General features: G+C 42.5%; 1 protein-coding gene across 1 annotated transcript in view; it reads left to right on the top strand.

The window, feature by feature from the left end:
• Positions 1–14,422, top strand: part of Nbas (NBAS subunit of NRZ tethering complex) — a 327,757-nt gene that overhangs the window by 288,916 nt on the left and 24,419 nt on the right. The window contains exon 48 of the mRNA XM_075984028.1: positions 2,330–2,525. Within this exon, the coding sequence (XP_075840143.1) occupies positions 2,330–2,525 (196 nt within the window). The remainder of the gene's footprint in view (positions 1–2,329; positions 2,526–14,422) is intronic.

Raw genomic sequence — 14,422 nt, forward strand, 5'->3', positions numbered from 1 at the left:
TAATTGACAAGGCAAGCAAGCAGTAGCTCAAGGCAGTAAGGTAGACCCACTGCAGGCCATATGACCTTGGGGGATCATTTCCTTGCGTGTACTTTGCAGTGAGGCCAGTATACATGAAAAGGGTAGTTGTGATAGTCACAGTAAACCTCCATAAATAATCCTCCATATTTTTAGCATTCACCGTAGTAAGATAGATTATTGTTTCTCTGACTTCCATTTGGTCTTTATGGCTCCAGTTCTCTGACTTTGGAGCTTATCCTACTCACCTTGACACTTGGGTATGAGGGTTAAAACACCAGCTTCAGGTTGTGCAAAAGTAGTTGGATTTGTTGGTAGAAATGAACTTCATACAACTTTCTACCTGCTTTTTACGAGGGCAGTAGTGCGGAGTACTTTCTCTGTGCCATGGACTGTGCAAGGTGCTTTGCATATGTTGTCTTGGTTACATGGGTTCTAGCAGAAGCTTTCCCAAGACCTTTAACTATAGAGGGAGCATGACAGTCATGGTTGTTGTTTAGACTTAGAAAATGATGGCGCTGAGAACAAGTCTAAAATGATCTTGTTGATACAGGTCTACAGACAGGAAGTATTCAGGGAATACCCGTGCATTCTCTTTCTTGCATAAATATTTTTCAGTTTCTGTGTATGTCTACATACACGTAGAATTATGTCTTCTCTTGTGTGTACAATGTGCATACATGTGTGTGTGTGCACATTCACATAGATGTACGTCTTCATTTGTGTGTACAGGTGTACATACATATATGTGTGTTTATATACACATAGGTGTACATGTCTTCAGCTGTGTACAGGTGTGTATGCATGTATGTGTGTACATATACATGACTATATATGTTTCCACTCATGTATGGATTTTCATGCATGTAGCTGTGTGTGTACATACACAGATTTAAGTATGTCTTCACTTCTGTGTACACATGTGTGTAAATGGAGATAAGCAGTTCTTTTCAGGTGCCTTCCTCAATCCCTGTCCTCCTTATTGTTTTTAAGTTTTATTAGTTGTGTGTATATGTATGTGCCTGATTGTCTATGTATAATATTTGTACTATGTGTGTGCAGTGACTAGAAAAGCTACAAGGGCATCCTCCTGGAAGCTGCCTGGTGTTGGTGCTGAAAACCAAGCTCAGATCCTCTGCAAGATCAGCTAGTGCTCTTAATCACCGAGCTTCCTCACCAGCCCTTCCACCAAAGTCTGTGTGCCTGCCTCCAGGCCTGCCTTTTCCACATGGTCTCTGAGGATTGAAATCAGTTCCTCATGTGTGTTGGCAAGCACTTTACTGACTGAGCTATCTCCCACCCCTAGTTTTTCTCATTTCTAACAAGTACTGAGAAGAAAGGGTAGCTATTGGTAAAATTAGCAGATGATTCATAAATTTAGAAATGTTTAAGCCAATTCTTTACATTTTATAATTTCCTTTTTCTTTAATTCTATTTTTAATGTAAGTTGCCATAAGACAGCATTTGTCAGTATATGTATGTGCCTGATTGTCTGTGTATAATATTTGTACAGTGTGCTGTGGTAGATGCTGAGAGACATGTTCAATGGCAATACAGAACCTAAATTTTGGAGAGGAGTCTGCCATGGGTAACACTTAGCAGCTGTCACTGACATCAGCAAGTGAGTGAGTTCACTGACATGGCCCTTTTGGGGTTACAGGAAAACAGATCCTAGGTTAGGAGGAGAGGTGTGCAGAACATCCCCTTCACTTCATCCTTCTGGACCACGCAGCTGTATAGTAGCTAAGCATTCACATTCTGTTTCTAGATGATACTAAGTGATTACGTACCCACATGCGTAAATTGTGGTCAAAGTGAGAAGTGATGGAGAAACACAGGCAGTGGGGTCAAACCACTATACATGACAGATCCTGGGGATGTTTTACCACCTCCCCGAAGCTACATCTGTCCTGGCAAATGTAATTGGTGATGTCTTGTTTACACAGCTGTTGCCAACTAGTAATCAAGTATATAAAATTACTAGCCTGGGACCTGACACTGTTAGTACAAGCAATTAGACAAGCTTTCCAACTTGTTAAATTTTCAAAGAAATAAACTAAGAGCGCAGTAGTTAGTGGTTACGTCTTGTCAGCTTTATGAAGCTCAGTTTTCAGTTTAATAGGCTACTGTTTAAGAATTCCATTTATTTTACATAGTTTTTAGGTCTTCCAGTATGGTTTACTGTACGTCACTTAAAACGTTTTTTGTTTTTTTTTTTCTCATTAGAAAACAAAGTCAGTGGTGGCATTTGATTATAGGAAGGACACAAAAGCCTCAGGAGTTTCTCTTCCCATCTTGTCTTGATCTGCAGGGAGGAGCTGGTGTCTGCTGAGGACCTGCTGCAGTGGCTACGGCCTTTCTGTGCTGACGACACCTGCCCTGTGAGACCTCGAATCCAGGCGCTCCAGATCTTGGGGCAGTCTTTCCATTTGAGTGAGGAGGACAGCAAGCTTCTGGTGTTCTTCCGAACAGAAGCTATTCTCAGAGCTGCGTGGCCTCAGAGACAGGTAAGCCGCATCTACATTCACATTCTTCCTCAACCAGCTTCAGTTGCTAATAGTAACCATTTTGGTAATGCAGACTTCCACTAGGTTCAGTGTGCTGGCTGCAGACTGGTACCAACTGCTTAGTGATAGATTCTGGGTAATAAAGTCTATTCTGATTTTCATACATGGCTGAACATGACTGTGCTTACTAAACACATGTCCATCATGTCCACATGCCCATCTTCAGGACCGTTGATGATGTTGGTTAAATGGACTTTGACTTTTTCCAGAAGAAATGCCTGGAAAGGCAGGTAGCTTTCCTGTGACCTTTTGACATGACCTTCCTTCTCCTGTACCACTGTGGGCTAGGAAGACCTTCCTCAAACCTTTGGAGGCTCCCACAGGCCTTCACTCTGGAACTTCTCTGATGACTGCAAACTTTACTGAACTTTGAATTCTCAAAAGTTAAAACTCCTTTAGTTATCTTTTCTTTCTCCATCCTTCCTTTCTCCTTCTTCCTTTTTAAAGTTCGTCTCCCTGTAGCATAGAAACTCTGGAAGATACAGGTCCTAGCTAGCTTTATCTTCAATTGGACACAGCCTAAAATCATCTGAGGGAGCTCAGTTACGGGACTGGCAAGGAGGCCAGAGCCCACTGTGGGCAGCACTGTCCCTAGGTAGGCAGATCTGTGCTCCATACAAGGGTGAGCTGGAAAGCATGTTAGTAATCTGGTCCTCCGTGATCTCTGCTTGAAGCTCCCGCCTTGGCTTCCCTTGATGGACAACTACTGAAAAAACCCTTTGCCTCTCCAGGGGGCTCTTCCTCAGATTCTCATTCACTGTTTCTACTTTGTTGCTGTGGCCGTAGCCTGTTTGCTGTCATCCTTGAGGTCCATGTACTTCATTTCAGGAGTATTTGCTCTGTGAAGGAGCAAATGTTCTGGCCCTCTGGAAGTCTCAGAGTGACAAGTGAAAGTTATCCTGTGTCTCATTTACATTTTTATTTTCTCCCTGTGTCTACTTTCCTCTCAGATAAGAGCAGCTTTCCTGCTTCTGGCAGGTAATGGTCAGGTTCCTTAAACATTTGGTAGTGGAAATGGGCACACCCCGTGCTGGCGTGGCTCGGCTTTTGTCCTGGGTGTTCCCTGAGGAACAGTGTGGTGACTGCATCTCCTCTGTGGCTGCCTGGCCTTTTCAGAGTACAAGGGAATTGGATGAGGAATTTTCCCTTCTAGCCGAAGAGCCTGCTTGTCTTTGGGAAAGGAAGCAGCGGTTTCAGAATGAAACATGATCTGCATCTGGAATGTTGTTTTAACTGTGTCTATGGTTTCAATCATCTCTTCAATTGCCAGTTTTCAGAGACCGTGTTATCTTTCTCTAGAAGTCTGGGGAGATTGGGCACTTGTGGGCAGTGCATGTTTCCATCAGCCTTCTTCCACTAGGTCTGTCACCCTGGGGAGGAGACCTTCACACTTTGTGTGCAAAGTAGAACCTTGAGCTAAGGTATACAATGGTTCACTCACCTACTCAGTCATTCTGTTCTTGCCATCCCTGCATCCCAGGTACCTGGAGAACAGTTTCCTGTTTCGCCTTGGCCTCTTTCTCCTTCAGGAGCCTTTACAGTTCTCTTGCTGATAGACCCACTCTCCAGACTGGAGATGAGAATAGATAATGATGCCACAGTGTTCCATTATAAGAACAAAATGTGGGTGCCACGTTCGCCATGCTGGTAATCCTCGTAGGCAGACTTTGCATACATCAAAGAGGGGCTTAATATTTAATTATCCTCAAAGTGCCCAAAGTAGTGGCCCCACAAACCATTGTGTTGCTGGGAAACCACCAGTGCCTGCAAGATCCAACATGGCTGTGACGCCGGCCCTCACTGCTTCACAGAGAGATAGCAATTTCTAGTTTTCTAATGGTTAGTTAATGGAATTAAAAATTCAGAGACCCTCAGTTTTCAGCAGTTTGAGAGGCTTTAATTTCCTTCCCAGAAACGCAGCTCTGCATGGTATGAGTGGGAAGGAGGAGGGGAGGGCGTATTATATTAATCCCTTGGTACAGTTTATCAGAGGTTTTCAGCTTTTGTAATTTTCTAGTTAACTGGTGCATGAAAAATGTGGGTCAAAATACTTATGTTTCCTTTGAAAGCTTCCATACCTCAGCACCTCAGGTTTTCCCATACTTTTATATAAAGGGGGACATGGAGTTAAGTTTTGCCTTTTTTACTTTTCAGTACATCTGGATTTTACGGTGTATGATATTGCTGGAAAGATTTAGTTTAAGATAACACTCATGTTATGAAGTCACATGACTGCCTGGTCTGAAAAAGCGAATCCATGCTAACACTCCTGTGAGGGCCCAGCTGACCTTCATTGGGCAAATATTAGTAAAGTATAAACTTCTCAGGTAGACCTAAAGAAATTCAGTATGCAAAACCATATGGAGTTTGCTGAAAATAATTTACTATTGCAGTAAATGCCTTCAAAGCTAAGAGTCCACATTTGATCCGATTAACCTAGTACAGGTGCGGAGCTGTGCGCGTTGTTCCCAGAGATAATGTATCTCCAACAGCCGTGATGTCTTGCTATCCTGGAGCTATGAGAGGCTTTCGTTACTCCCTGCTCAGCTGTTTTGTAGGAAAATATATGGATGTCCAAAACTGAGGAGTTGCTGGAGTTTTGCTTGTCTCAAGTGTGACCTTTGTGAATGACTCTGCAGTTCAGTACAATGTTTCCTTGCTGTCTTCATTCTTGTCATTTGCCACTATCTGAAAACTTCCTCCCCAACTCTCTGCCTGTTTGTTATATCATATCTTTCTTCTTCCATTAGAATATAAATTCTTTGAGGGTAGGGATCTGAAAGATACTCTGTAAATATTTGTTGAATAAATGAATATTAAGTCTTTAAGAACCTGACCAAGGTCATGCTTCAAATGGCAAGACAGAGCTCCAGCTTTCAGAGTGCTGTTCTTGCCTTTACCGCCTACTCTTATCTGGAGGCAAATGATTTACCTGGGGTGATGGGAAGATGTCCTTTAAGAGTGACCTGCTGCATCTGGGTTGATGTGATTTAGTTTGCCACACTGTTCTCATGATGACTTCTGACTAGCTTGCTGCTTTCAAATGGCAGCAAGCATCATTTTATAGACATGAGCAGGAGAGCTAATATTCCCAAAGAGAATTTTGATCTCTTTTCCCCAAGATGATTAAAGTCAAGAGAGCAGCTATGTTAACCACTTGTAGATCTATAGAATCTCCCAGTGTGACCCCTTTGGTTCCCTTCCTCTAGAGATCCTCCCTCTCAGTGCTGTGGGAGTTATTTGGGGCAGAGCAGGAGACTGAGTTTGATCTGTGTTTGCGTTAGAACTGTCATAGGGAGTGATTAGCATCCTCCCTAATTTAGGTGATATTGTGTGACTGGCTTGTGAGGGCTGAGGCAGGAATTTCACCTCGGTTCTCTGTAGTCCCAGAGGCTGTGTTCTTGGCTATGTGCTGCAAATCTCCATTTGCTGGGGACATGCATGTACTCAGCACCAGCACTGAGTCATCATTCATGTACTCAGAACCCAGTCCTGTTGCACGACATGCAGTATGTTCCAGAAGCCTTTTCTCCTCCCATGTATCGGGTTTTGTTAGACATGAGAAATCAGGAGTTTGAAGGATGACAGAAAGCATTTCTTTGTCATTTCACAAAGTCTCCCAACAGTGCTGTATGTGTTAACTACTGTATGTGTTGGGAAACTCTGTGCCTGCTCACTAATGATTGTTATGATAAAGCACTATGGAAATATTTATCAGACATTCTTCAGGCCAGTAGTATATCCTATGAACTGTAAATGCTGTGGGTGTGGAAATACATAAGATACTTGCTTCTGGAGCCCATGAGTTTTCATATACAGAGACCTGAATTCAAACCCCAGTTTCACTACCCACTATCTGTGAGCTGGAGAAACTTAGTAATTCTCTCATCTATAAGTGGGAATAGCATAATCATTGTGAAGATGAAATGGCATAAAAATTGTAATGTTCTCACTTCAAACAAGGTAATGGTCCTTATTGGGTGGGGACTTCTTACTGCCAGCAGTCAGTAAAGTGTCCAGACACCAAGATAAGTGTTGACATGTAACACAAACCAATGGCATAAAAATTGTAATGTTCTCACTTCAAACAAGGTAATGGTCCTTATTGGGTGGGGACTTCTTACTGCCAGCAGTCAGTAAAGTATCCAGACACCAAGATAAGTGTTGACATGTAACACAAACCTCAAGGATCACATGTAGCATATGTCAAGACAGCGAGACCACTTCTCTGATTAGTTCATCAGAACCAGACAGTTGTGTGAAAATAGTGAGACGCCATTGGCTTCAGGTGACATGGGGTGGGCAGGCTTTCAGGAGCCATGTGTGTTCTGATCAGGGAATGTGGGAACACGATGGCGTGGTGGCGTATGAGCAGATTGCTGTTTGGGGAAATGAGCTGACCATGAGGAGGAGGACTGAGACAGTGGTCTGCTTGCTGAGCTTTGCTCTTGCAGTGGAGATGGGCCTGATACCATGCTCACATGTGGGCAGAGGAGGAGGCAGTTACTGTTGCTCCTAATTTTGCCTGTGAGTAGAAGGGACGTGGGCTACTTAACTTGCTGGACAGTGCTGGAGGAGAATCTAGGCCCTGAGTTCAGCAAGTTACCAGTATGCTTTAATCTAGCCGTCAGTTTGCTCTATTTCTAAACAGCATTTTCTGTAGCATGCTGGAGCAGCAGTGACGCAGGGAGGCTCAGTTGGTCTCCACAAAGACAATGTCTTTGTAGGCTTAATGTGCCCTCGTAATGGTCACTTCCCAGGAATAGACTTGAATTTACCAAATGTCCCCAGATGTGACTCCCGGCTTCCCGGACTCAGGTCAGGTCAGTTGTCTGTGTAGTGGATAACCGTATCCAGTGACTTTTAAAATGTCATTACTGTGTGTTCGTTGTCCCTAGTGAGAGTTTCATTAGGACACTGCCCACAGCAGTGTGAGGATTGATCTTACCCTCCCGTTGCTTCTTGTCCTTCTCCCCATTCTCACTGGCCCCCTTCCTCTTCTCCAGCAGTCTTCTGTCTGCCCGCATGTCTTGTGTAGATTTGAAATTCTGGGTCTACATATGAGAAACAAGGCACACTGTTTGACTTTCTGGGCCTGGTGTATTTTGTTTAACCTGTAGATCTCTATTTCTATTCGTTTCTCATTGGTGATATAGTTTCATTCTTCTTTATGGCTTCATAGACCTCCATTGTGTGTACATCACATTTACATTATCCACTCGTCTCGATGGGCATGTAAGCTAATCCCATCCCTTGATCACTGTGATATGCAGATCCCTCTGTTGGGCTCCGATGTAGAATATCTCAGCTCTTTTGCCTAGGAGAGGTGTAGCCGGATCATAAGGTAGCCCTGTGTCTAGTTTTATAAAGATCTCTATGCTGACTTCCTTGGTGTCTGGCCTATTTGCATTCCTACCACTAGTGCCTAATGGTTTATTTTGCCCTGCATCCTAACTAGCATTTATTTTCATTATTTGAGCCATTTTGACCAGGGTGGAATAGAATCTCAGTATGGCTTTTATTTGTTTTTCCCTGGTGAGTAAGGATGTTGAACATTTTCTATATATCTATTGGTAATTTGCATTTTCTCGTTTGAGAACTGTCTATTTAATTCATTTTTTCCAGTTTGTGGTTGGATTTAGTGAGTTGAAGTTTCTTGGTTGCAGATTTAGTCGGATGTCAGATGAGCAGCTAGCCAAGACTCCCTCCTGTTATACTCTTCACTCCGCTATTTCCTTTCTGTGCAGAAGCTTTCTAATTGCATGATTTCAGTAATCTCCTCACACTGGCCATGCTGTACAAAGATACTTGTCTTCTGTGCTCATGTGGGCTGCAGAGAACTAAAGGGAAAGAAAAAATAAGAGCGTTTGACTGTTGGGCATTGAGAAGAAAGCAGTGCAGCTGAGGTTTGTACTTTTATTTTGAAGTGATGTCAGACTTACAAAAAGGTGTGTAAATTGTACATAAATTTCTGTGTATTTTTCAGTTCAATTCTGCAAATAGTAATGGCTCAATCATAACCACACGAGTTTGGTACCGCTTCCTGACTGATACCCAGCTCCTCTGCTGTCAGTAACCTCTCTAGTCCCTTTTCTGAACCACATCCACCCAAGTCACACACTGCACTGTCCTATCTCCTTAAATCTGTAACAACTTTTTAGTCTGTTTATGTGTTTGGTCTTTTATGATCTTGTTACTTGTAAAAAGCAGTGGGAAATTATTTTGTAAAATGTCATTTAATTTGACATTTCGTGTTTTCAGGTTTTGTGTTTTTAGTAGGAGACCACAGAAGTGATGTGTCTTTCTTGGTGCGTTACATCAGGACTTGTTTCATGACTAATAGATTCAACCTGAAGTACTATGAAGGAGTACTTTTTTATGATTATTAGGTAGTTTATTAGATACTTTGAGGTTATTATTATTATTATTATTATGTTCTCTCATCGTTCTTTCGTGTACTTATTTTAGCATGATTTGGTGATTACTGCATGAGAGTAATATTACTATGATTGGATTTTCTTCCATCACTTGTCCACCTAAATATATTTTTTTACTTGCTTATTTATTTCAGTGTGGTCATAAGTGTTTTTGTTTTGTTCCATGGCTCTAATCCATCAAAATTATTTGTTTTTGCTTAAATCTTCCAGAGCTGGTCTTTGGGATTTCTCTTCAAGTCTTCTTCTTTTCTAGCATGCCCATCATTTCTGGAGCACTTACTGTCTGATATTCTTCCTGAACTGATAAATCCATAGAAGCCCCAACTTGTTTCCATGCTTTTGAGAGCCTCCCATGCACTGGACGTCAGTGCACACAACACATTTCAGCATATGGTTCTCAGGCACAGGTGTTCTTACTGTCCCGCTCCTCACATGGGGAAGGAGGCTAAGGCTGGTTAAGAAAGCTGTGTGTCTCAACACTGAAATATGTCACTTAGATCCGTGGGGGAGACTCTAGTCAACACTTGGTGATGGGATGGGGTTTTCACAATCTTCTCAACATTCCATTTCCACAGGAGGCCACACTCCCCCATGGACCATCACAGGTCTGGTTTTGCCTAGAGCTCAGCCCTGTTAACCTTTTGTGCTTCTGTTTTTCTACTGTGCCTACAATTTCTTGTTTGTATTTGAAGCTCTTTGTATGAGTGTCACAGTATGACATCATCAAATTTGTGAACAGAATCACATAATTATTTTGCCTCTTTACATTAATCATCCTGTTATTTGTGAGGAGTCACAGGAGCAGAGCTCAGTATCACTCTTACCGAAGGTACAAAGGTTTGTAGCAGTTCTACCCATAGAGTACTTGGATGTTCTGTGGTAGCGCTTGTGTATTTGTGCCTGCAGCAACAGTGAGCTGCTGTCAGTGCCTGGAGGAAGAGAAATAATCAGGTGCTCTGCCCGGTTCATGTCCAGTAGACCAGAAAGTTTAAGGTAAAAATGGCTTCGGCTGAGAACAGTGTGTTAGTCCTTCTCCTTCAAGGACAATGAGTCTGTCTGATAAGCAGCTGCAGCCACTTGACAAAAGTCCCCTAATTCAACATGGAAGAAAGCAGCAGTACTTAGAAACCAAAACAGTACTCTCATGTTTGAGTCACATCTGTGTTTTGCCCTTTTCAGTTTTATAACATTTAGTTAGTGTCAGTAGCAAATAGACACTAAATACGCAGGTGCTTGTGAAATATTGCCAGTTTTCTCAGATACTTCTGGGACTAGGATGGAGGGAATGATACGCCGAGCATGTGCAGGTCAGTTCCATCCGGGGAACAGCGTAGTGGGTTAAATACTTGTCCCCTAAGCATGAGGGCCAGAGTTCAGATCTTCAGAACTTGTGGAGATACCAGGTAGGTGTGTAGCTGGCCTGTAATTGTAGCACTGGAAAGGAAGGCTGAGACAGGGGTTGGACTAGCTCATCCGTGACCTCTGTGTTAAGTTAGAGGCTGCATCAGTAACTTAGAGTGCACTCAAGGGAGCTTTTGTTTGGACTATTCCACATCATGGAAGCTGGAGGTTGTCATTACTGCCTAGATCCCCATCCTGATTGAGCCAGGAGCCTTGATTTCAGGTATTTTAGAGAGAGAAATTCTCAAAATGCTCGTACTAACCATCTGTCCTCACACTTCCGGAAGCCTGTATAATACCCACATAATTAAACTTTTTGGGCTCAGGAAAATCCTTCCTTCATTTTTGCTTTGATAACTTGTTAATTTTATGAAATGGTGATTTTTTTTCAGCTTAAAATTACTTAATTTTTCTGACTCTTCAACTAATATTCCTAAATATATTCTGCAAATATATTGGAACAAAGCTGTCTGCTAGAAAGTTATCATTATTTTAATTGTACCGTTTGTACACACACATATATATACAAACACACACAAAGTGTACATTGATCATATGATGTTCAATTTTCTGTGCTGACTACTCGATTTGATCATGACTAACAATTTTTAACTGAAAATCTGAAGCATAGTCATCATAACTGGAAGTAAGTAGTTTGCTGATGGCATCTTAGCACTGTTCTCAACCAGGATAGGGACAAACAGAGCCTCTAAGTTTTTGAAAACCTAAACTGCCATTATTTTCTTATGGTTTTCTAATTTCTAGATTCCCAAGGAAAAGGAGTGGACTTACTAAAGGGAATATGTAACTGGACTGACAAGAGCTAAAAGAGCATGTGTTGACATATATGAGCATAAGTGTAAGTCCCTGTCATGTGGGCTCATGAGTCTAAATGCAGAAACATAGCTTTTCAAACTTAAGTGTGTCAAATGTTCATTAGCACTTAGATCTGGAAAGCTGTGTCTAAGAACCTGCATTTTATGTTCTTTACTAAAGAGTTTGACGGCAGTAAGATAGTCCTGGCTGTGCTGAGGAGGCAGCTCAGCAGTTAAAGAACTTGCTATCCAAGCAAGAGAACCCCATCAACCTGCAGTTCCAGCCGTGTAAGATGAAAATGGTATCCCTAAAGCAAACTCGCCAGACTAGCCCTATGGGCAAGCTCCGGGTTTGTCTCGGGGACTCTAGCACGAAGAATAAGGCGGAAAAATGATAGAGAAGGATTCTCTGCATCAACTTTGGGCCTCCACACTCATACACACCTGCACTCATAAGTATACAGATACATCAGGGAAGACTTAAAGATATTAAAAGATAGTTTTGGATTCTTTCCCAACATAATAATTATAGGAATTTCAAAAGGCTTCTGGAAAGTAATTTTCTACAGATCTCTTGCACTTCAGCGAGGCTCGTGCGCAGAGGAACTGACTAAAGATTGCTTCAAGATTCTTTTCATTGGCATTTTATAGACATGGCCTGGGAAGGTACTGTCTCCTATGAGCAGGTCACATACACGTGCCGTTCAGTACAGCAGGCTCATAGTCTTTGAGTGTAGGGCTCTTCGCAACCTGTACCTCATGTGTGTGTCGCTTTCTAAGTACTGCTTCTGAGCCTAAGGACTTGGGGAACTAACGCAGAAAATGCTGGTGCCCTGACTGCCACTTTTCCTGTGAGTATAAAAGGTCTTTGTTTCTGACCCAACAGTCTCTTGTCTTTTGTCAGAACCACTAGACACTCTATCCTGCCAGCTTGGCAGGAAGAGTCTTTCTTATCTTTAACAAAAGCTATGTCTTTCAAAATCCACTCCAGGGTCTTGTTTCTATAACACATAACACAATGCAGGGAGCAGGCCATGACCCATTCGTTTTCATATACAGTCAGACGCCTGGGAGTTTACTTTAGGAATGGGGTCAGCCTAAGAGACACTTTGCATGGGAACTTCCTTAGAAGCCTGACGTGTCTCCCTTTGTGTGTAGTGGGGATCCTAGCCATTATCACTCCTTTGAGCAGAGCAGAGCCAAAGTCTGGTATGACCCAGGTAACCAACATCCTGGCGGATGATTTCAGTGAGAAAGCAAAGTGGCACAGCCCCTGGGACCAACAGTGTGAGCTTGAATAGGTGGTGCTAGCCTTGCTTTCTCTCCTTTAATCTTTCCAGTGACTTGAGAAGGGATTTGCCTCTTATTTCTAGAGCCCCACCATTAGGGCCTGGCTCTGGGTTTAGCTACTTGTTTATGTTAAGAGAAAAAAAGTTAAAATACACACAATAAAAACTGGATTTCCTTCGAGCTTTGGCCATGGCTGGAGGGAGCTACGCTCAGTCCACTGCTCTTCTAGTAGCCACGCTGCAGTCTGTAGGCAGAACAACAGTGCACAGATTCAGTCGTGGGGCCAGGGAGTCCAGCTGGGAAATAATCTTAGAATTCACAATTCTGACTCTTGGGAACTTATTGCACCCTAGTGCTGGAGGCTAAGCTTTTGGGTAGGAGGTCATTGATTTCACTCTTAATATACCGGGGGCTAGGGCTGACATAGTTAAAACACAAATCCTTATTTCAAGGAAGCTATTATACTTCTGCTCTACCTTACCATTGGGAGTAGAGGCTTAACCCCGAGTGTATAGGGGAGTAAATGTTCACACTTAACACTCGCCCCTCCCCTCTGTAAGCCGCTGAGGAATGTACTGCTTTTGCATCTTTTCCTGACTAAAACTATCAGTTACAGAAGCACGAGGGATTTCTACAGTCCCCGTCTGCATGGTTCACTTCCACTTCCACCATTGCAAATTCCAGCAGGAAGGAGACTCCTCAGAACATATGAGTGGTGTTAGCTGGTAATTTTAACAATGGCCTGTTATCTGTCCATGCATGTCGTTAGTCATTTTACCATCTGAATGCCACAGCCTTCCAGATTAACAAAATTTCTCTGGTTCTCCTCTGATAATATATTAAATGTGCTTTATTTTCATTCAGTGTCTTTCCATTTCATTACGTGTCATGTGTTGTGCAAGAATCTAGGAGGAATGTAAGAATCTTCTGGGTTTTCAGGATTCACTCTACCCATATCTTAATTTCTTCTATTTCATCTTTTAAGTCTTCTTTCTAAAATCCAATCTCTGTGAAGTCTTGTTTCTTCCAGACTAGAGCTTCTCTCTTTGTGCCCAGCATATGAAACACAGTGTTGAGGTTGATGTACAAGAGGAAACCCAAACAGATGCCCAGTCACTGGAGAGGAAGCAAAGGTTTCACTAGTTCTTCTTATAGATGTGGATGCCATTCTTAAGTGCTGTAGTAAATCTACAAGTGCTCCTTTCCTAAATATTAGTTACCGTGTGGAATTTGAAGTCATTGATGGAGCAAGGTCATTGGTTAATAAAGAAACTGCCTTGGCCCATTTGATAGGCCAGCCCTTAGGTGGGTGGAGTAGACAGAACAGAATGCTGGGAGGAGGTGAGGCAATTGCCATGCCTCTCCTCTCTGGAGCAGACACAATGAAGCTCCAGCCCAAGATGGACGTAGGCTAGAATCTTCTCGGTAAGCCACCACCTCGTGGTGCTACAGATTATTAGGTATGGGTTAAAGCAAGATATGAGAGTTAGCCAGTAAGAGGCTAGAGCTAATGGGCCAAGCAGTGTTTAAATGAATACAATTTGTATGTTGTTATTTCGGGGTATAAGCTAGCCAGGCGGCTGGGAGCCTGGCGGTGGGAAGCACCCTGCAGCTCCTTCTACAAGTCATGGCAGTAGCTTTTTTTTTCATATTTTTTTTTTTTGTAAAACTAGAAAATGAATCCATTGATCTGCCTTTCACTCTGATGTATGTTGATGAAACATGCTGACTGTTTGGAAAATATCTGTTGACTAAGTTAGGTAGCTCCTGAACATTAGGCCATTTCCTATGTAAAATCAATTCTTATGTGTTATATAGTGTTAAGAATCCAATTCATGCCATGATTTTTCAGTCCCAGTCCAGCTGGCCTTGGTGAGCTCCCAATAGATCAGCT

This window comes from Microtus pennsylvanicus, chromosome 8 (genome assembly GCF_037038515.1).
Source record: "Microtus pennsylvanicus isolate mMicPen1 chromosome 8, mMicPen1.hap1, whole genome shotgun sequence".
In the NCBI taxonomy this organism is placed as follows: domain Eukaryota; kingdom Metazoa; phylum Chordata; class Mammalia; order Rodentia; family Cricetidae; genus Microtus; species Microtus pennsylvanicus.